Below are 23,853 nucleotides of genomic sequence, written 5' to 3'. Positions count from 1 at the left end.
CTTGTATTTATTTATTTTTAAGATTCTACTTATTCACTTGTGAGAGAGCTTGCGTGAGCACGAGTAGGGGGAGGGGCCGAGGGAGAGGAGAGAGAGAGAATCTCTTGCAGACTCCGCACTGAGCGTGGAGCCTGACGTGGGACTTGGATCTCACAACCTGAGCTGAAACCAAGAGGCAGACACTTAACTGACTGAGCCACCCAGGCACCCCTATTTTTACTTTTTCAAATGTAGCTACTAGAAAATTTAAAACTATGTATGTGGTTCACATATTTCTACTGGACAAGCTAGGATAGTATTGTTTCTTGAACTTGTCCTTTGCATATCACATTTAAGGTTTTTGCCATATCTAGGTAACACCTGTACTATTATTTTTCTTGAGAAATTTTTAAAAAATTAATTCACTATTTTATAAATTGAGATAGCACTTACATGTAATAAAATGCACGGATCTTTACGGTTAGATAGATCTTGGCATTTGTAATTCATTTTTTTCATCAGTTCCCTTTCTCTTCTTCCCTACAATCACTTCAGTTCAACTTTTTAAGTTAAATTTAGTTTTTAAATATAGTTTAGATCTGTGAATTCCTGGGTTTGGTGTGTTGGTTTTTTTTTTTTCCCCTGAGACACATGAAAGTGAGTGCACACTATTAATATAAATAAAAAATGTATTCATGTATCACCCATCTTGTGCAAGCCCAGGAATATGAGTAGTAGACTTTGGGAAACCTAGGGCTACATCCCACTCCCCCACAGCCCTTCTTGCCAGCTTGCTGCTGCTGGATACAGGGTGTACTTGCTTGGCATTGAATCCTCACTGCCCGTGTTGGCCGGCAGTGCCCTCAGTTGCTTCTTCATTTATTTGTGTCCTTGTACACACGTGTCCCATTGTTTTATGGATGTTTTGGGGGGCATCTTCCTCACTTGCCCTTGATAGAGGGAGACCCTTGTGCGCAGAGGCCATGAAATCATCTCTGTTCTTCAGCTCATGTTCAGTATGTGTTTGTTGAGTTGAGACAGGATAACCCTGCGCTTTATAAAGCAAAATCTGAGTCATCAAAAACCACCTGGGAAATGGAGGGGACTTTCTCTTCTTCCGATTTGGAAAGTGCTGAACGTTTTTCTGAGATAACAGAGGAAGATAATTACTACACTTCTCAAGTAATATACTGCATTGGGGCAGAGTCAACAGAGCAAACACCCCATTAAGTACACAGGCAACACAAAGATGGAGCAAAGGGCAAATGCTCATTGGGAAATTATAGGCCAAAAAGCAGAACAGTGAAACCCAGCTGGGATTCATGAATGGCTAAGACAGGCCTCTGCTGTTTCAGGTTATCTGAGCCAATGACTTGCCTCAGGTAAAAGCCCTGGTTCAGGTTTGCAGAGAACCTGCCAGCTAACCATGTGAGTTTAAGAGACCTTACAGTCTTTACAAATGCTCACCCGGTTATGACCTGGCACTGCTTCAGTGGTCTTGGAATTTTCATTTTGTTGTTTCCCTCCTTACTGTTAGCCTGGAAGTCCTCCTAGGGCAGGAACTGTGCTGCCGCCTTCTTCCTCTTCCCTTACCCCTAGCAGGCTAACTGCTGCGTACGACGGAGTCAACCAGTATTTGTTGAGCGATTGGATAAAAAGGTGTCAAAAGCAACTTTACTTAGTCGTTCCCAGATTAACCCTCCTTTGATGATACTCAGCTGTGATAGAATTGAAGGCATAAAAAACTGTATTACCTCTGATAAATCTCCCGCTTTATTTTTATCAGCAAAGTTGCTTATTTGCTATGTGTTAGCAGAAGAGTGGATTTTGAAATGTGTGAGTTGACCTAATGACAAGGGGTCAGTTATATTAGAGGGTTTTTTGTTTTTTTTTTTTTTTGGTGAAGCTGGATTGCACAGAGCCATTCCCCCAGATTTTTTTTCCCCCTATTGTTAAAGCTGGTATAAGAATTAAGCCCCTGATCCTGGTTATTACCCACAGGCTAGCTAGACAGGAAACTAGTGTAACCACACTGTGGCCTTTTGAGTCCATTTTCCACTTAAGTATAAGGAATTTGACCAAAATACCTGGAAATACGGTGTTTGCTTTATGAGGGTATCTCGAAAATCACTAAAATTGCTCACATAAAAACAGATTTGATTTTAGGGCAGGGAGGGAATTGAGGGAATCCACCAGATAACTTAGGTTAGTCTTCCTTCCATCCCGTTTCTTTGTAAGAAGGAATGTTTTCATTTGGCCCAGTGAGAAATTTAAACTCTCAAAGATTATAATTCATTAAAACGGGTAGAAGATTAATATTTTGTCTGTCAAGATCAATACTGTCCCCTCTTTGCACTAATTGTCAGAATAGCGTGCGAGGGCCGCTGAAGGGTAGTGGTGTGCGGCAGGACCCTCACATCACAGGGAAACGATTCAAAGGCAAACTGTCCTGCACCCTCTGGTATCGACTTGCAAATTAGCATCTGGAATCTAATTAAACAAGCTTAATGAAAGTAGCAGCTGAATGCTGCTGGAAAAGACAATCAGCTTTTTTCCCCCCTCTCTGATACATATTCTGTACTATTGAAGTTGGTCACCAAACACATCGTGTGAGCACAGTTAAAAAAAATTAGCATTTATTTGAAGAATAGAAACTGTTTTTCATTCTGTTATGCATTTGGCATGCTCTGGCGTCCCATGAGAGCCATGCCACAGCAGATAGTGCACAATATTTAGAAATCCATGACAGGCAATAATAGCAACTTGAAAAATTCTTTTGCTAGAATCTCAAGTTGAGAGCTGCCAAAAGCAGAGAGGATCAGATCTGCAGTGGCAGCTGCTGTGCCCTACAGTTAGAATTCTAGACTTTGAAGATGCTCAACTTAAAGAAATGAAGACTGCAGGCTTAGCCAGTTTTTGCAGGTTTCTAGAGCTCTGGCTCCCTGCCTTTTGAAGATGAGTTGCCGAAGCTTCTCCCACTGCCTGAGGCGTGCTAACACCAGCAGGGTCTTTTTTTTTCTCCTAGCCTTAGTGTGTCTTCAGTTGTAAGTAGCACATGCTTAGTGCCAACTGTGACGGTCCTTTCTCTGGTCACAATACCGAGGGGTGAGCTCTTACCCTCTACCCTTCAGAGAGGAGCCACGAAGATAGATGGTGACGTATACAAGTGCCACTTCAGCCGTCTGATTTATGGAGTCCTATTTCATCGCTCAGCAAGTGCTGGCCTCTAGAGAAGCCCTTATAGATTGCTAAAGATGTGAGCAGCTCTCACCCTGAAGGCTTGTGGTTACCTCACAGACGTGATGCCAAACACCTAGCTACCGAAGAAACAGAATTAATCTGTCATCGCAGGCAGCTATAGATCCACTTTAAATAATGAAAGAATTCATACCAATGTAGTGTCCTGACAGCAAATCTTAGAAGTAACTGTAGTGGGGTTTTTTTGTTTTTATGTCTGGTAGTAGCAAGACACTGAAGTTACAGATTCATTTGTGCTTTGTGAGACAGACCGTAGTGTACGAGAGCTGCAGTATTTTGATTAAAAAGAAGAATTTGTTCAGCTCGGCATGGAGACTGGTCCCGAAGGAGAATACAGAGCATGGGTTCAGTGTGGTCAGGTGGAAGGGGAATGGAGCTTAGGAGCTAGAGGATCGGGCTGTGAGTCTGTTTCCACTGTCCTCGTGGCATGACTCAGGCCAAGCCATGGCCCCAGACTGTTTGTCTAGAAGATGGGGATCTAGAGACCTGCCTGGAGGTTGCTGTCAGGATTAGATGTGGTCTGTAAAACACCTTATATGGTGGCTCACACAAAATTGGTTCTAAAATATGGCAGCTGCATCTGTTTTTCAGTTCTTCAGTAGCAGGATACAAACATCCCATAGCAATGACTAATACGACCATTTGTACTTGTGTCAGGCTTGGAGATTATAGCATCATACAGGTAGGACTCTTCTTTTCCATCCGAAAGCTTAAAATCCGGGACAGACTTATGTAGAGGTCATAATAACAGTAGAGGAAGCCTTGTTGGACACATACCAGAGGCCATGGAAGTGTTTGCTTTTTTGCTGGGATGGGGGAGGAGGTATTGAAGATACAGTAATCGTGGTAGCCGGTGCTTGTTGAGTGCTGGTGCATTGCGCCGGACTCTGTAGCTTTCTCGGCATTCTCTCCTTTACTCTTCAGTAACTGTGTGGGGCCTGTACTTTGTTAGCCCCATTTTGTGGAGAAGAACAGGAGGCTGTGGGGAGGTCAGATAAATACCTCGCCCCAGGTGTGCACACAGCTTGCCAGTGATGGAGGCACTGTTTGCCTCCTGCTTGGTCTGGCTTTAAAGCCCTCCGGTGTGATCCATCACTGTGCCACTCTGCCTCTTTGCTAGGCCCCCAGTTCTCTGACAATAGAGTGGGCAAGACTCTTATTCCAGGTGAGCTGAGGTCTGGGCTGCCCGGGCTGTTCCTTTTGTCTGATGAGGTCTCGTGAAGACGGCCGGAAGCCAAACAAACGTCAGCACAGGTGCACACACCTTGTCGGTGAGCCCAGTGATTGCAAGGAGCCCAGGAATAGAAAAACACAAGAAGTTAGAAATACACAGAGATACTGGGAGATACAAAAAAGTCACTTGGCTATGAAAAATATTGTTTTCTTCTCTTTGAATTCATCAGACTTTTTCCTTTTAACCCTCCTTCACCCCAAATACCTTTTGATTGGTTCCCCCCTCAAAGTTTTCAGATATTCACAGGAGAGCTGTTTTCTCTATAGCTGATGTTGAGATGGCATAGACCTCTTCAAATTTAGTAATGAGACCAAGAACTCCTTAAGTATTGGTGAATGGCATTTGTCCATTTGAGGCAAATCATGAATAACTTGAACAAAAATAAAAAAAATAAGCAACCCTATCATATTTGAATAATGAGGTGCTCTTTTTTTTCCCCCAACTGCCAAAACTTTTTAATCTTCGTCAACAATTGTTCTGTCCTCCGTCTTATTTAGGTTGCATCTGTGCGACTCTGAGCTCAGGAGCCCTGACAAGCGGCATATGAATTCTGTATTCATTAGTGATCTGATCCAAATGCCTCTGTCCCTGCCACGGGGGCTCAGGTGTGGAAGCTGCTGGCTAATCCCACCAGCTGACATTCAGAGGTTTAATGACTCCATAGGAAGGTGACCACTCGCTGGGAGGGTTGCTGGCGGAACCCACACAGCAGACAATGGAGATCAAGGAGGACTATCAGTGTTGAGCCGAAGCACCTTCCTGTGTGACTTGAACCCTCTTGGCATCAAACGGAGTTTTAAGTAAATGCAAAGAAAAAACAAAACAAAACAAAACACAACAAACAAAAAACCTGACCTTCGATAGCTCTCATAAACAATGGTTTTTCTGTCTGTGTGGATATTGACAGTGTTTAAGGCTGTTTTTCTTGTTGCGCTTTAATGGGTGTCAGCTTAATGAGCTGAACTTGACGCACTTTTCCTAATTTTTAGATTTTAAGGTTATGTTTGTCTGGTTGCTACATCTGTTTAGGTATCTTTGTATGTCTGGGAAAAATATAGTTAGAGCCAAAATTCTTTATTATTAAATGGTTTTTTGAGGGTCTGTGCTGACATTTGTGCTTACTGTGATCTCTAGCTTTGAAAAAATACTATTAGAAAGTGAGTTCTTTGACTTGTGACATGTCACAGGATGTTTTGACTCCTCTAGTCTAAAAATGTTGGTTGCCTTTTTTTAAATAGTAGCTTCATCAAGATATAATTTATATCCATACAACTCAGCTACTCTAAGGGTGCAGCTCAGTGGTTTTTAGTATATTCTCAGAGTTGCACAACTATCACCACAGTCAATTTTAGGACATTCTCATCACCCTCAGAAGAAACCCCATACTCATTAGCAGTCACTCCCCATCTACCCTCAACCTTCCTAGCTCTGGGCAACAACTTGTTTCCCTTTGTCTCGATAGATTTGCCTTTTCTGGACATTTCACCTAATAGGAATCATAGCAAAAGTGGTCTTTGGTGACTAGCTCCTTTAATGTATAATATTTTCATAATATTTCATCCATGTTGTAGCATGTATTGTTACTTCATTCCTTTTTATGCTTTAATAATATTCCATTGTGTGGACATACCACCTTTTATTTACCCATTCATTAGTTGATGGACATTTGGATTGTTTTCACTATTATGAATAATGATGCTGTGAACATTTGTGTACAAGTTTTTGTGTGGACATGCATTGTCATTTCTCTTGTCAGTCCCTTGGATTGGGATTGCTGGGTCATATGGTAACTCTGTGTTTAACTTTTTGAAGGTCTGGTTTCCAAAGTGACCGGGTCACTAGATGTGCATTAGATGTAGTAAGTTGCGTCTTTATTGTTGGATCAAAAAAATGTACTACTTTTCCTCAGTAATTTTCTGTCTGATTGTATTTAATGTAAAGCAGTAGGGTTTTTTTTTAAGATTTTATTTGTTTATTTGAGAGAGAGTGAGAGAGGGAGCGTGAGCCGGGGGAGGAGCAGAGGGAGAGGGACAAGCAGACTCTGTGCTTAGCTCGATCCCACGACCCCGAGATCATGACCTGAGCTGAAATCAAGAATTGGACACTTAACCGACTGAGCCACCCATGTGCCCCAGCATTAGTTTTTTTTGTTTTTTTTTTTTAAGATGTCAGAACCCAAAATTATAATCCCGGGGGCACAGTGTAGGATTATTATTATTATTATTTTTAAAGATTTTATTTATTTATTTGGCAGAGAGATACAGAGAGAGAGCAAGTAGGCAGAGAGGCAGGCAGAGGGAGAGGGAGAAGCAGGCTCCCCGCCGAGCAGGGAGCCCGATGCGGGGCTCGATCCCAGGACCCTGGGATTATGACCTGAGCCGAAGGCAGCCGCTTAACCGACTGAGCCACCCAGGCGCCGCCCCCCCCCCCCCCAGTGTAGGATTATTCTTAAGTAGTGATTTCCAGTGGCATTAAACAGTTAATTTGAGAAGTGAACAGATACTGAGGTTGGCGTTATGATTCCATGGGTGATTCGGAGAATCACTTTTAACCTTTAGAATAGATGATGATGAGAAGACCCTGTTGATGGTTAGAGTTTTTCACCAGACGCAATATTTTGAGTTGTCCCCCATTTACAAAGTGAGTTTGTTCTCCTAAGTTGGAGTCCACTAGTGAGCCAACTTTGGAGAGGCAGGAAAGGACTTTTCCTAATTTTTAGTTAAGTTTTATTAAGTTAAGGTTTATTCCCTTGGATCTTTTCCTTTTGTGATGTTTTCTAAGGCAGATGGGAGTTTTCTTTGGTCTTTCTCCTGATAATTCAAGAGCAGGACTTTGCTCCCTCTATACAGAGTTTGGAATTTCACAAGTAATTGCTTCTTTCTCTCTGGTTCTGTAGGATTCCTTCATCTTCCTGACTTAGGAATGCCACTTCAGTGTCCGTCTGGCTGAGTCGTGTGTCTTCCATATCTCTCTGTCTTCAGACCCTCAGTTAATGGTGTTGGCTGGCTATTGTTTCCACCCTTGCCATTTTATTCTGCCTCTGATACAAGTTGAAATTCAAAGTGGGGTATTTTGGGGAAGGGGCAAAGAAAATTTTAGAAAGTGTCTTAATTCTTCCCATTTAGTTTCAGGAAGTAAAAGGGGGTTAGATGGGAGGAGACCCGGCAAGAAAGGTATAGTTTACCAAAATCTCCAGTGAGCTAGGAGTGGATTCCTCTGGGGGCCAGGCCTCTAGAATTCAAGTGTCAGCAGATCTGAGGGAAGTGACCCTGTGTAAAATTCGAAGTCCTCTACCGCCAGATCTCCACGGCACGCCAGGGGTACTACAGGCGCTACACTGCCAGAGTTACTGGCTTGGGCAATTCTTTGTTGATTTTTCTGCCAAAAATCTTTCTGTGCAAAATTTTTTTCACATTATGCTATGTACACACTGAATTTCATTTTCTTGTAAAGTCAATATGTTATCAATCAGCAGGTACTTATTGGGTACCAGCTGAATGCGAGGCATTACAGTATACTTGGTGCTGCGATCCAGAGGCAGTATTGCAGGAGGCCATTCTGTATGATGGTGGAAATTCCTTATACAGCTATGGGCAAAGTAGATTGAAAAGGAGGGATTATTTTACTCTGTGGTAGATAGGTAATTATTTATGATGCATTTCTTTGGAGCAGGTGTTCCCATTTGAAATGTTTTCACTTTACATATTTCCTGTAACTGAGAAAGACAGGGGGAAATACACCATGTAGGAGAAATATTTCACAAAGTACATTGTTTGCTGCACCTGTGGCAAAGATCGAGCAGGCAAGATGTAACTTCTTTGTGACCAGCAACTCTTTAATCAGAGAGAGGCAAGAGCTAGATTCCAGTGTTAAGTAGAAATAAATGTTTGGTGACTTTCAACTATATGGGTAGAATTAAAAGGAAGTTAGTTTTGTTAATAATATAATATTCTACATCATGATATCAAAGAGAAAATGAACTTCTTTATCCATCTCTTACCACCTTGGTCATAGTGGTAAGGGTCTCAGGGACATAATTTAAGACACTAAAAATGTCCCCTTTATCTGTGTTGCCTTTTTCTGCTACTCAAGCATGCCAGGCCAAGATAGGACTGCCTGCCACAGCTCCTTGGGAAAAATAAAAGATACACTTTTATTATTCACTGATTTCATTCCATCCTGGAACTCTTATTTTGTAAAAATTTTGAATTATAACCGCTTATTGAACAGTGGCTTTCAGGACCCCCCCCCCCCCCCCGCCCTGGCCGCTGAATTTCACTGTCAGAAGTAAGGCTCTGTGTCAGGAATCCAGGAGGTCGTCTTTGGTTAGAGGCTGGCAGCTTTTAAACAATGGATTTCCACTTTCTTGTATAGAGGTTAGAGAAATATAAGAAATGAAATATAGGACTGAGTGTTATTGGATGGTAGCTTAGGATCTTATAAGTTTTGCCTTGGCAGGTAATTTGGCATAAATTGTTAATGTAAATCTGGGTTAGTGGTGAAGACGTTATTTTAGTAAAAAAGATAAACTGCTGATTAATTCAGCATAGAACTCAATTACAAATTGAAAGTGTCTCTGCGGGACTCCCGGACCCTAAAGACAGCAGATGTTGAATTGATACTCCAGCATATTTCACAGTGGTATGAAATATTAACATGGTTTATTATACTTGCGTGGGGTGTGATATCAGAAAGGGGGAGGTGGTGGGCATGTGGGTGTGCACAGCAGCCACACGTTACATATTGGCTAATACATGCTCAAGTGTGATTAAGAATTGTAGGGAAGTTTTTTCTTTTTTTAAAATGAAATAACTCTGTGGAAAAATTAAGTGTAAAATACCACTTGGGGCTAAATATTTAAATGTGGTGCCCGTGGTCGTTTATGTTCTACCTGTAAATGAACATAAAACAAAAATGGTAAACTTATGTAAGATATTTAAATGTTAAATGGGACCACTGCTACAAGAAAAGGGGGAACTTGAGCATTTGATCTGTATTTCAATAACTGTCAGGTTTCATGGGCTGGGAAGTTTTCCTGGGCTGCTGTACTATTTTTACCTTCTGATCTAGAACATATGGTAATTTAATAATGCCCCTGTAATTTGCACAGGCAGAGAAGTTTTGTTTCACAGTTTTCATAGATCTGTATCAACTCAAGGGGGGGAAAAGTCAGCAAATATGATGTATCAGAAGATCTGAATAAATGGAACTGCCAATATTTGAAGGGATTAGCAATTTTTAAGAGGCGTGAGAATAAAGTTGGCTTGGATGAGATATTTCAAAGCCATTACTACAATTATGACAGGTTTTTTTTTCTTTTTTGCATCACAGCCTCGTCTAGATTTTGCTAGCTGAAGTAAAAACTGTTCCAAAAATAGCCAAATGATTATGGTCAGAAGGAACATAGCCTGGATACCTTCTGCTGTTATAAAGGCTTTAAAAAATGGTGCTTTCTCAAAAACATCAAAATTGGCAAAGGCAGAAGGGCAGTGGGCGAAGAAACCAGAAGTTTCTTGGTACCTACATCACCAGAAGAACATCTTTTATATCCCCTTTGAGCCTCCATGAGAGCCTTTATAAACTGTTGAGAGGTGGTATCAGTCAGAGATGTGAAGGGTGGTCTTCTGTTCCATTCACCTAAGTTGTACTGATCTCCAACTGGGTGCCAAGGTCTGTGCCTGGTTACGAGCCATGGTCCCTCCCTTGGTGACATGTACGACTTAGTGGGGTGGATCGGCCTACCAGCACCTATTGAAAGTGCAGTGTGAAAAGCACAAGAAGGTACATCTGTTGGGGGGCGCAGAGGTAACACAGAGGGGAGTTATGGAATCTGGGGACTTTCACATGGCCTCAAAGCGCATGTGACTCCTCCCTTGAATTTTTTTTTGTCCTAGGGTTTGAGGGAGGGGTGGGACAGGGAGGCTGCAGAGAAGGGGAGACCAGGGGGCATCGCATCATGTACAGAGGTGCGGAGCGGGGGTCGGGGGGGAGCTCCTGCTCTTTTTCTCAGTATGTAACCCTGGAAGTTTGGACAGCTGAACATATTGGGAAATAGGAAAACGAAACTCCAGACGGTGTCCAGAGTTGTCTGGGTGGTCATTTCCTGAGTCGGAGTGGCCTTTTAATTAGCATCCACTCTTCAGTGTGGGATAAGGCCGAGCTTAGCATCCCTGTCCCTGCGTGTGAATATTTAGTTTAGAAAGCTGCCACGTTCCATTAGAGGTGGTTGTGTTTGGGCAGTGGGTGCAGGAGTTGTGTAGACTTTTCAGATGTCCTTTGAGATTTCCGTTGCATTGTAATTGGGAGATGCTGGTACTTAAGTGTGTTGTGCATGGTGGAATGTGAGCTTACCTGCTGTAATGAGACCCCAGCAGCATACCTCAGGAAGGGAGTTAAAGTTTTAACCTTAACAGATAATGTTACTTGGGGGTTTCTGTGAGGTAATTTATACTACACTCCCCTAACCCTGAAATGGTGTAGGAACAAAAATAAGAAAATGATACGAAGTTGTGCTAAAATGACATTTTAAAATTCCACCGAGTAGTACAGATTTTGGAAACTCTCTGCAGCAGCCAGTGTGCAGAGCCCAGTCACACCTGGAATGGTTGTCACCCTGTCATCATGTCGTAATCTAGTTTTTCTAAACTTGGAACTGTGACGATACCAGGAGATCGAAAAGATTTAAGGGCACATTTAACTTTGATTCCTTGACAAATACATTGGTTTCTTTTAACTCAGATGAATTGGGGTGACAGCAGCATAAACAGGGCATGATGGAAAGTGCATGCATGGGCTTTGAAGAGGTCTGGGCGTGAAGATTGATTTTTGCCTCTGGTGTAACCCCTGTAGCCCCAATTTATAAAACTTAAACCTCATTCGCAACGTAGGCTTAAGTCAGTACTTGAGACGATTGTTAGTAAATTGCACTCAGGCTTAACAAAAGTTCTCTTATCATCTGAGTACTTCTTGCCCCAAAATGTAGAAGAAAATTAAAGCGCACTTGCCTTTCTTGGTCAGTTTTAGTTAAGATTTACAATCAACAAATGGCCTGATGGGAAAATTCAGTTAAGTGGTATCTTTTTTATTGATATACAGGGTGGTCGAAAAACAATTTGACTCATCCTGTTTGCTGAGAGGTTTTATCCATGTATTGTAGGGAAATGCAGACATTTGAATGTGGTACTGATGCAGTGAATTGATGGGCTATTGCTTTGGGGTTTAATGAGTGTACATTCTACATCAGAGAGATCCATCAGGATGTTCTTAGTTTTACCAAATGTTAACAAGCATGATGAATTGATGGAATGATTGAGTAGCATTATGTAAGCGGTATATTTGCAAATTTGAAGAATTTTAGAGGTCAACTACTTTAAAAAGGTAAACCCATGAGTGGGTTCATCAGTTACACCTAAGGACTAGATGAGCATCATTAGTGATTTTGGAAACTAGTTGTATGGAGGTTCTGTTGTCTTGAGTGATAAAACAAAAAACCGTGGGCTTTTGAGTCAGACAGAACTCTGTGGAATCTCAGACTTTCCAGTTGTTGGCCATGTGCCTTTGGGTTAGTCATTTTCCCTCTCTGAGCCTTTGTTTCCTGGATTTGTAAAATGGACATACGGGTCATTCCTACCTTTAAGGGTTATTTGGAATAGTGAGTGGAAGAAGTGGAAGAATGTACTTGGCACAGGGCCTGCACACAGTAACCTAAGTTCTTTTTCTGCCTTGTAGGATATAATTTCTAATGAAATATAATAAGTGAAAATGTGCCACTTAGTACAGTTCTTATTGGCATGGCAGTAAATTCTGTATGGAACGTGTTCAATGTGAACACAGGGTTTTATGGCATCATTTTGAATTTCATTTTTAGTACAGGGGCTACTCTTATAATTGATTTGCTTTGAATTGAGGGTTGAAAAAACAGTACTGAGTTATGATCAGTTGCCCCTTGTGTTGGTGGTTCTGCAAGAGTTAGTCTTTTGGTAATGATGTTTGTGAACATGAGAGAGAGGGGAGAATTGGATCAGGTTAGCACCCATCATGGATTTCCCGCATACCAGCACTGTGCTAGCAGTTTCTGTGGTGCATAGAGGGCTTTGTTGAATCCTCATGACTACCCCAGTGCTAGATGGTTTCAGGCCTCTTCTGCAGATGAGGAAATTGGGACTTAAAAATGTTGACTTTACCACCAGGGTCACATAGTTCCTAAGTAACAGGACTTGGATCTCCTAGGTCTTCATTCTCTTCAATTCTTTTGCTTCTGCTGCCTCCTCCCTCCTCCCCCTAGCCCTACCACTGCAGGCATATTGTGAGTATATCCATCAACTCCAGAAGTTTCTTTATGCCCCTTTGGGAGGCACCCCCCTTCTTCATAAGAACCTTAAGTAACTGAGGGGGCATCTGAAGGCTGTGTGTGTGCCTGGGATCCCAGGAAGAGGTGACCAGCCAGAGGCCTCATGGAGAAGTGTCCGAGTTGGTAGCACCTCACGATCTCCGCTCCCCTCTTTCCCCCTCTCCCCCCATCTGCTCTCTGCTTGTCTGCTTTACTTAGGTCTGTTCACTTCTACTTTCTCATAACTTTACTTTGCAATGGCCAAAACCCTCATGACCACGATTTTCCCTTAGAACATCTTTACATTCTTTTGGCTCTTGCCCCCATAGTTAACCAACCCCTTACATTCTTTCTACCACACTCCAGAGGCAGACAGGCATAGGTTGAGAGCCCCTGACACCAATGAAAGGGCATTTACAAGTTGGCAGATGTTTTGGGTTTTTCCAAAACAGCAGCTTCCACTGGCTCTGCTCTGCCTTTGTCTTGTCCCTTTTCGGTGACACCCGTTAGAGTGCCTACCGCAGAAGCTTACCAGTGTCTGGAACGAGTAATTAAGTTAATCATTGCCTCCTATCAACCTACCAGAAAAACAGCTGCCAAGAAGTTATAAAAGGCCTTTCTGTGATGGCTGGGTTTGTTGAGAGTTGGGTCAGTGCCTGGGACTGATGCTGGCCGTCCAGGCAGCACCCTCCACTTCCCGTCTCCTGCACTACCACCTGACCCTCGCTCCCTTCTTGCCGCACGGGCCTCCCAGTCCTGTTGATGGTCCTCCTGCCCGCCCCTGCTGGCCCTCCACCGTCTCCCTGGGAACATTGTAATCCCCTGCTGTCCTCTCGTCTGCCTTGGGCCTTTACTCCTCTCCTGCCTCCAGGTTACAGTTTCATAAAGCACAAATCTAACTCCCTCATTCGCCAGCTTAAAATTCTCCACTTGCTCCCATGCAGGGCTCCCTGTATGGCTGATGAGGTTCATTCAGCTGCACCTTTCTCCTTCCCGTTGTCACGGTTTTACTCCTTCCATCACTTCTGCCCCTTGGCTTGGCTGCCATATACTTGTATGTCAAGATTCAGCCTCGTCTTCATCACCTGTGCCCCATGAGATCTCTGTACCCCTCTAGTTCTACCATCAGGCCTGCCTCTTAAGACCTCTTACCACATTGTAGTGAGCTTTTCTTCCTGTTTCCCTTCTGGACTCCACACACTTTGGGGCAAGTTCTTTGTTCAGACCTTATTCCCAGCGATTAGCAGTGTCTGCAGAGCACCTTAAGATCAGAGCATTAGTACATGTTTGCTGAACTAAGCTGCCCTGTACATTTCTTTCAGGGGTTTTGTATCATGTGAAACTTGCTTCATATGTGGTCTTTAAACTCCCTCAAACAAAGGTGCTCTGTACTTCCATGGATCTCCTTCTAGTCCTTTCTAATCCTTGTGAGGCTGTAGAAGCAGGATCGTGCAGTGTAACCTAGTGCCCACAATAACCTTCCCACATGTGCCCTGCCCTCTGCCCTGCTTTCTGTCCTCCAGATGTGAGTGTAGCTCTTCTTTTTCATCTGTGTTGTGACCCAAGGAACACATTTACTTTACTTTCCCCCCTCTGTTTCACCTCCAGGAATTTATTGGCAGAGTTATCACTGACCGCTTGAGAGAGAGAAATATTATGAAGATCTTATTACTACCTGGGGCAGCTTGGTTTTCATTTGGAGGATTGTTGAGCATATTTCTTACTCTTTCTTTAAACCTAGTCCTGTTTTTTTCTCTGATTATATTTGATTCACTGCAGCCTTGGAAATATATATTTGTATACACATATGCTGCGAACGCTGATTTCTTCTTCTTGCGGAAAGCAATATGTTCCTGTCTCTCTTGGTCCTTTTCCCTCTGGAAGCCTAGGTGTTTTTCCTTCCCTTCAGTGTCTCAGAATCCAGCAAGACCTCTTACCCACCACCGGTTTTCCCGTGGCAGGATACGAAGATGGGCTTCGGTGAGACAGGGCCCTACCCCGGCACTGATCCCCAACTCCCACTCAGACCCAGCTGTGCACCCTCAGTGCATCAGCCAGCCGTTCTAGAGCCTCTGTTTCCTCTGCTCACAGGCGGTGAGGAGGATTAAATAAGTAACATAAGCATTTGGCACAGACCCAGAGGATGTGGTTGGGTGTCCCCTGTTCTCTCACACCCTGGCCACTTTCCTTCTGCCATAGAACTTGCTCACAATTCTGTTTGTAAAGTCCATGTGTCAGGGACATACCTGTCCCCTTACTCCTCTTAACAGCCCCTGGACAGAGGCATTGTCTCTGTTCTCCCAGCGGGCAGCCTGCGGCCCCCGGAGCTCAGCGCTGTGTCCATCAGTGCCCCAGCTGTGCTGCTCTTTTCTTTTTCTGTGGCAGCTGTTTCTGGCCCATCGTGGCTCTGCAACCTCAGCCATCTCCTCTCCTGGCCCTGAGTTACGATCAGGCTTTTGCATCTTTCTGTGATCTGGCACAGGCCAAGTTGGCAGTGGTGTGGTTGGCAATTTCTTGACCGTGAATACCCTCTCCTGTCCCTTCTGAAAACCCCGTAGATCACTCCTGCATGTGCAGCAGGTTTGCCCGTTTTTATTTGCATCGCTCAGATCCTGGGTGCCAGAAGCTATAGGGGATGGAAGTGGCAGCGCCCTCTAGACCTTAAAGACACAGTTACTACTTCATTCCCCACTCTGGGCACACTGAGCACCAGCTGCACCTCAGTTACACCTCACAGTTCCCAGGTGTTCACACCGGCAGGCCGTGTTTACCCAGACTGCTCAAGCCAAAACCAAAACTCAGACACCTTCGCTATTGTCACACAGCCCATTCTGAAAAAATACTAAATTAACCTTTCTCACTGTAAAATACGTGGCCACACATGGGATACATCGTGTCTGTTACAGAGTGCAGGAAGCATTCTGCTTGCGGGGGGAGTGTTTTAAACACTTTTTTGAGCTCTTTAAATTTTATTCAACCATCAGCCACGAATGACTCCTTCAGGCCGCATCAGTGGCGTAGGCAGAACCTCAGCGTGTCCACAGGCCACTACGGGACACTGTGTTTAAACCTCTTCCTCACAGGCGTTTACCTGTCTTGGAGTGCTCTGGGTCCCTGGTCCGCAGTTGGGGCTGGTGCACTTTTGGAGCTACCCCTTTTGGTATGATCCATCTTGTAACTCATTTCACCTTTCAATTTGGCAAAGCCAGGAATGCATTTGAGGTTGATGGTTCATGTTTTCATTTGTTGACATCCACGCCAAGCCGCGTGCTAGCTGCCTGGGGTACAAGAAGGGAGTTGGGGTGGTTTGGGTCCTCTTGTTAGAGCCCAAACTCTTTGTCACACCCAGACTTCTAACCTGCTCTGCTGCAGATCATCAGAGCAATAGCATTTTTTTGCTATTTCAGATCAAAGTGACAAAAGATAATGCAGGGTTTTCAAGATGAGTTTGGACTGCTTCTGTTCTCGTTGGCTAAAACTCTTAGTTTTTAGTAAAGGAGCAAACCATTGTGAACTAAATAATCCTTACAGATTTCATAGCAACTAGGAAAACTGATGGGAGCTGTGAGAGGGTCCGGCTATGGTGCCGCCCCCATCTCTCTTTCCCTGGAGCAGAGGGCCGAGAGCCATTGTCCCCTGACTCCCAGCATGACGGTGGGACGGAAGGCAGAGGGATGCATCTGCAGTGCCCCAGAGGACAGTAGAGCCAGGGGAGCTCTGTCCTTCATGAAAAAGGCTGTTTTCTTCTTTTTTCAGCTCCTTTAATGCCAGCGCCTTGCTGCATACATGGGCTATATTTTCCAGCCAATAACCAATTTTATTTCTTTTTAATTTCTTTAAAAAATTTTAGATACAAGTCATTTGTTTTAAATGACTTGCCATACACACACATTTTCACATTCCAAAGCTGTCTCTAAAATAGTATGTTAGGTTTTCCATCAAATGCATATTTAATGTTTTGCCTGCCCCTAATGTAAGTAAAACGCTATTTAGAATGCATAACTGAATGGTAGAACGTAGAGGGTTTATTGAAAGAGTATTAATTTGATGCTGAACTATCCAGAGTGCCCATTGGCTGGGACACCTACATTTTACTCTGGTGACATTCCCCATCTAAAAATCACTTAAGTGAGAAGAGAAATTCAATTGTAGCTGTAGACAAGAATAATGTGGAAAAGTTTCTTTGCAGTACTATTTTGGACCTGCACCATAGTGGATGCCGAGGTAATCTATCAGTTTGTGAGTGTCTACAAAATGCAACTCTCTAGATAACAGGTTTAAAGTAAAGATTTAATACAGTCTCCATCTCCTATGATGCTGCAGTGACAGTTTAAAACTCATTCTCTAAATCTCAGCAGACTTTATAGCTAGCACTGGGCCAATATAAAGTTTAATAGCATTACAACACATAAATCATCTTTTAAAGATGCTACTAGTAGCTCCAATATTAAATGCAGACAATCGCCTGTGTTATAAATAATTTATCAAACACCATTTCAGATTAGCCTTCCATGCTGAGTTATTTATTTTAGCCTTTTCTGTATGATTCCTAAGGCACTTTTTGAAAGATCCATTACTGGTCAGTTTAATGAACTTGGGGGTCTGTTTTGTCCCCTCAAGCACTCGGGTACAGCTGTGGTGACCATTACATGGCCGACGTGGACCTCTTTGTGCCTTTTACAAGTGCTGCCCATTTGTCATGTAGCGGTAAATGGAGCTGCACATTGGAGTCCAGGGACACATTGTGCGATGCAGTGATGGAGACAAACAGATAGCTCTATAAAGTGCTGCTTGTCACAGCTGACGTGTACTCCAGTACATCACTCTTATTGTAATCTCATTTAAGAAGCAGGGGTGGCCCAGGGGACGGATATTCCCAGTTAGTTTGGTCTTTGTAACCATAAAGCAGGAAGTGCTCCTTTTATATTCTCTGAACTTTTAGGGAGTGTGCTTTTTGCTTGGATTAATTATTATAGGAACTTCTTGACAGAACTGTGTGCAGATTTGTCAGCAGGTTTATCTGGACCTTCTCCTCCTGGCCTGGGGTTGGGTACGGGCAGTCACTGCTTTGAGATAAATTTTGTCTCAGTGCTTCCAGAAGCCCTTTGGCTTGCTTTCTTAAATAAGTTACCTTTTATTAAGCAACAACTCTGTGCCAGGCACTATAATAGGTGCTTTCTATACCTTATTGCTAATTCTTGCAGCAGTCCTTTGGGAAATCCCAATTTATCATCGCTGTACTACAAGGGAGGAGAGTGAATTCGGAGAGGTGAAGTGACTGGCCCAAGGTTGCACAGCAGTAAGTAGGAAATGGGATTCAGACCCAGTCTGCCTCCACATCTGCCAGATTAACTTAACCACCAGGTGGTGATATTTTGGCTGAGTGTCTCAAGGTAAAAGGAAGCAGCCATTGGGCCAGAGGGCCATTTTTCTGATAGCCAAGATGAGTCCTGCTGGTCCGTGTGCACACTGAATCCAAGCTCCCTTGTGACTCGCAGCGTAAATCCATAGCAGCTGGCCGGGGGAGGACGCCGGCCTGGCAGCGGGCAACAGCATGGCACCTGGGTCTGCTCAGCTGGGGCCCCGGGCTCTGCAGGGCCCTCATCAGAGCCCCTCAGTAGCAGCTGTCCCCGGGCAGATGCGGCTCAGAACTTGGGTCACCCCGCAGCTTCCAGAAAAGGGAGGTGCAATTTCCCTAGGAAGAAGGAATCCTAAAGGAAGGAACAATGCTTTCTGCATTTATTGTGGGCCAGAGACAGATAAAAATGTGGTGTTTTCCCCATCTCTTGCATTCAGTTGGTGGTTCTTCTTGATGGTTTTCTTAAATATTTGGGAGAACGTGTTAAAGACAAGAGTTGTTTAATTGTGAAACTCCACTATAAAGAAAACACAGTATGAATATGCCCAGCAGCATATTTGCATATGAGTCTAGAATTCTCTGAGTGTGGAAATACGCTGGTAAAAGATAGTGTTTGGCATACGAAGCGTTTCCTAGAACATAGTAGGTGTCTCTAAATATTTGTTGAAGACATTAACTATGTAAGTAATGGGTAGACAGTAGAGCCTTGGTAAATTTTCACCATTGCCCTCTGAGGGTTTTTGCTAGGGGTGGGGGATATGCGAAATAAGACATGGGTTTTGTTTTGTTTTTAAGATTTATTTATTTATTTATTTATTTTTTTAAAGATTTTATTTATTTATTTGATAGAGATGAGAGATAGAGAGCACAAGAGGGAAGAGGGTCAGAGGGAGAAGCAGACTCCCCGCTGAGCAGGGAGCCCGACGCGGGACTCGAACCCGGGACTCCAGGATCATGACCTGAGCCGAAGGCAGTCGCTTAACCAACTGAGCCACCCAGGCGCCCCGAGATTTATTTATTTGAGAGAGAGAGAGAGTGCTAGCAGGGGGTGGGGAGAGGAGCAGAGGGAGAAGGAGAGAGAATCTCAGGCAGACTCCCTGTTGAGTGCAGAGCCCGGCGCAGGGCTTGATCTCATGACCCTGATATCATGACCCTGATATCATGACCTGAGCTGAAATCGAGTCGTACACTTAACCGACTGAACCACGCAGGCGTCCCAAGACATGGGTTTTTAATATTGATCTCTGCCATATTACATTGTAGAAATGTTTAAGTGGTGTCTCTGAGCAATTTGGGAAACACCGTGCTCCCCCCACCTCTGTTACGGAAATGACAGTTGGAGGAACCGCCCGTTGGCCCAAAGACTAATTGGCAACCACCATCCACTTGCCCAGGTTCTGAAGATCCTAGGTGACTGAGGAGTGACATACCCTGAATCAGGGAACTGAGGTCCACTGTCCCCAACTCACTAAGGAGCCCCTAGCTGAGACAGGTTACTTGTGAGCTGGTATGGTGCTGTGGCATTCTGGCTCTGGAGCCCAGTGGACCTGCTGTTTACTAGCTTGGTGACCTTGGGCAAGTCATTCACTCTCTCAGCTATAGTTTCTGACAGTACTAACTTCAGAAGATGGTTGAGGGCAGAGGTAAAAATGATCATCAATATGCCTGACTCAGTACTTGGCATATTGCGGTAGGTGCTCAGTAAGGTTCATTCAGTTTCATAACATCGAGTCCTGTGTATATGAGATGAGGGTAAGACTGGAAAAAAGATCAGAGACTTGTCAGATTTTCTTCCTTAAGGAATCGGTGGGGAGGAAAGGAATTTAAAAGGTCTTTTCCCAACTTTTAAAAGCCTTTTACACTTAACAGCACATAATGATAATTTTATGAATAAATCAAGCTATACATAATACAAAATTTTGCACATTTTTAATTTTTATAAGTTCATCTATTCACATTACAGAATATTTGCAAAATAGAGGAAGGTTCGCCTGTGATCTGTGCACTGTCGGTATCTGTGTGCCCAGTTTCACTGACGGATATTAGATATGCATGTCTGAGATCGTGTGTATATCTCCGTTTCCTCGGAGTCTTCTCCCATCTCCGTCCCCAAACATAGAGTGATTTGGGAAATTTCAATCTGCGGTCCTAAGTGCAGCCAGCAGGGTTTGTGACGTTTACTAGGTACTGTTGGCTGGCTCAAGGCACCGGCAGCAGTGATGTCAAAGCAAAGAAAATCATCAAACAGAGAAGGGAAAGGAAGAGGAGAGGGTCGGTGAGGAGCAGGGGAATAAGGGGCTGCCCTACATGCATGCGTGTGTGTGTGTGCAAATCTAGACTCTTTTAATAAGAGAAACAAGTTAGAGTGAGGCTGCGTCCGTTAAATTACGGTTGGGTTTTGTCTGTATGGTAGCAGCCATCTCCTCTCAGATGGTTTCTTTGCTTCCACCTTCACCGGCTTTTGGCCCCTTGGGCGCCCCAGGAGAGAATTCTTGATTGGAGGATCCTGTTTGAATGAGTTCTCACGGGGCTGTATATGCACAAGAGAATAACCAGCTCCACTGGCCCAACGCAGGTGCCACTCAGAAAGTGAAAACATCTGGTAAGTTAAAGATCAGACTAACCCCCTAGCTCCTACTGCTGGGTTGCTGAGGATCCCACTTCCAGCAGAGCCTTCTCGATCCTTCTCTGAGTCTGTAGAGGGCGCTCATGTCACTGGAATCCCACTTCGTGGCTTAGGGCAGGCAGAGGAGCAGGAACCCTGAGTGGCTCAGATCTTCTCACAACAGAAAGTCAGCAGATCTGCCCTTTGATGATCTCAGGCTGGACTTTGGGGCGGGTAGTCATGTTTCTCAAAGAGTGGTACTTAGATGAGCTCTTTAGTTCAGCTTGCATATTTGTGGACTCCTAAAGCGCTGGCGAATGGGGAAGGGGCAGCATAAGGGCAGCACTCTCTTCCTTGGGAGAATGGTTCATTTTTTTTCCTTGTTGCCTAAAGAGCTTGTACGTGGTGCTCCCCAGGTCCCACCTTGCTGCCTCTGCTACCTGCTTTCGGTTTTACTGCCCTGCTTTGTGCATGCCTGGTGCATGGCCTGCCTTGCAGCCCCCTCCCTGAAGCGTCGCTGAGCCTGCCAGTGTTTCCACAGCTCCTTCTCACACTGCATTGTAGTTACGTGGGGCTGATACCCCTACTGGACTCTAAACCCCTACAGGGCAGAGACCTTGGGGCCTCATCCCTCTCTGTAGCTCTGCCTCCTAGCACAGGACCCGACATATGAAAGGCCTTCTTGAATCAGAAATGAATGAATCCACCTTTTCACAAGTACCCGTTGGTGACTTAGACTTGCTTCTAAAAGGAGAAGTAGAGGAGAGAATGATTCAAAGGAAGGAATCACTGTAAGTGAACATGTAGGCTCTTTAGTAGAAGGCAATAGATTCTCTTGGACAAGAGGTCCCATCCTTGGCTTTGCCACCATTTTGCTAGAACTGTATTGTTTTGGTGTTAGTTTTTCTCCCTGATATGACTTCTTCATTATGTTACCTGAAAGCAGGTTCCAACCATTACTGAACATTTTTGATCAGGGATTAGCAAACTATAACCCGTTGTCTCTCCACCTATGTTAATAAAGTTTTTTTGGCATACAGCCACACTCATGTGCTTATATGTTGTCTGTGGCTGTTTTGTGCTACTGTGACTGAGTTGAGTAGTTATGACAGAGACAGTGTATCTACAAAGCCCAAAATATTTAGTACCCGGCCCTTTACAAGAAAAGTTTACTGGTCCCTGTTTTAGATGATAAATTGCTCCCTGTCGGCCCAGAGTCCTCAGTCATTCAGTGATTATCTGATGTGAAGCAGTGTTTTGAAAGAAGGGGTGCATGCAGAAAGGGTTTAAAAGACCTGGTTCCTGCACTTATTAGCTGAGGAACCTTCGGCAGGTCGTTCTGGTACTTTGAGACCTTTTCTTCATCTGTCAAACGGGCATTGAAAACGTCTACCTCATCGGTGATTCTGCGCACTGCTCGTGACAGCACTTTGTGGATGTCAAGAGCCACCCTCCCAGCAACTGTGGACGTGATCATTGCCATTCTCTTTCTCAGGAGGAGGAAGCCAAGAAGCTGGTGAGTGAAGCCATTGCAGCTGGCATCTTCAACGACCTGGGATCTGGAAGTAACATTGATCTCTGTGTCATCAGCAAGAGCAAGCTGGACTTCCTCCGCCCGTACTCCGTGCCCAACAAGAAGGGGACTAGGTAAGTGAAGGAGATGAAATTCTGCCTGTGTCCCCTGATTGCTGCGGCCACTCCTGATCTCTCCGTGGCATTTAGACAAGGTTTTCTTGATTGTTACCCGGTGAAGTAAGGCTAGTGTCCCCAAGGCGGCCTTACACACAGACCTTCGAGTCCTTATTTGCTTTATGATTTGGGTTGCTGTCAGGTATAGAAGAGTGATTTTACTTGTAAAATGTTGATGGGAGAGGTAGAGCAGGGCCCAATAGAGATTCGAATCACCTGCTATTCTTTCTCTAGTCTCTTAAAGAATCCCCTGAATTCCGTATGACATCCCGCAAGAAGCATTTTTCAGGGAAACCAGCCCGTAGCTTTTCTCAGAGTGGTCTAGGAGTCCTAAGCAGTTATAAACTAGGGGTTAGGAGTCTTGAAAGTTAGCCTGGGGTGCTCCCTGGTGTCTCCTGCTCTCCAGGGAGCCGTGCTGTTCCACCTGGGGCATATGCGGAGCAGGCCCTGTGTTTCAGTGGCGTGGCCCAGACTCAGAGGGGGAACAGGGTTCTAGCCAGTTTGCTGACTAGAACTGGAAGGTTTACAGCCCTGGTGACTGGTGTGTACAGATGAGCTGCTCATTTGCAGTCTTGCATGGTTGTCCAGCTGTTTGGCCATCCTCTTGTTCCTGACCAGCCTCTGGCTCCTGACCTCTTCTGCGGGCCTGACAGCTCAAGATAGGGCTCCCGAGCTCTGCTTCCAGCTGCACTCATGTGAATGTGGCACAGCAGGATTTACAAACTCCACCACTTCCCATGCAGCCCCATAGCGAGGCCAGAGTGTAGCAAGCACATCGCCTTCTGGAAGGCTTCCTTTAACTCTCACTGCATATACCCAAATTCCAAATCAGGAGTAATTCCAAGGAAAGAGTAGGACATTGAGAACCAGCACCGCACTCAGCACTGTGGGAACTCAGTGTGCTCGCAGCAGGTAGGGTAGTTCAGCAGCAAAGAGTTCTGGCTCAGGGGTTGGGGAGAGGTCATTGCCTCGCATGGTGACTTTGGGCCCATCAGTCTCCTAGTCTTTGGAATGATGGAGCTAGGTAGGTGAACAACCCGTGGAGTACCTGGGCTTTGAGCTGGAAAGGAAACCACCTTTCAGGCCTGGGGCTTTGCTGGGGGAGCAGGCTTTGCCAAGCCAGCTCCCTGACGCCTGGGTTCCCCATTATATGCAAGATGCTGCAGGAGCTGAGAGTTCAGGGAGGAGGACATGGTTACACTCCATCCAGACAGAACAGAGTCCTGGGTGAGGATTCTGGAAGCCACGTTTGAGCCACTGAAAAGTAGTATTTATGTAGGACGAGGAACCTGTGCTCAGCAGTAGCACATCTTAATTCTTTGGGACATTGTCACTCATCTGTAAAAGAGACTATAAACCCACAAGAAGAGACACAAAACGACCCTGTTGGCTAGTTGTGA

The 23,853-nt window shown here is 44.5% G+C and overlaps 1 protein-coding gene across 1 annotated transcript in view; it reads left to right on the top strand.

Annotated features, from left to right (window-relative positions):
- PSMB7 (proteasome 20S subunit beta 7) overlaps window positions 1-23,853 on the top strand; it is a 60,536-nt gene that overhangs the window by 34,939 nt on the left and 1,744 nt on the right. Inside the window, exon 7 of the mRNA XM_028107729.2 lies at window positions 22,260-22,411. Coding sequence (XP_027963530.1) covers window positions 22,260-22,411 — 152 coding nt within the window. The remainder of the gene's footprint in view (window positions 1-22,259; window positions 22,412-23,853) is intronic.

This window comes from Eumetopias jubatus, unplaced genomic scaffold, assembly GCF_037043125.1.
Source record: "Eumetopias jubatus isolate StellerSeaLion01/CBP00866 unplaced genomic scaffold, mEumJub1_p1.0 scaffold_15, whole genome shotgun sequence".
Taxonomy (NCBI): domain Eukaryota; kingdom Metazoa; phylum Chordata; class Mammalia; order Carnivora; family Otariidae; genus Eumetopias; species Eumetopias jubatus.
Note: the sequence above shows the minus strand (reverse complement) of the source record. Positions and strands in the feature narration are given on the sequence as shown.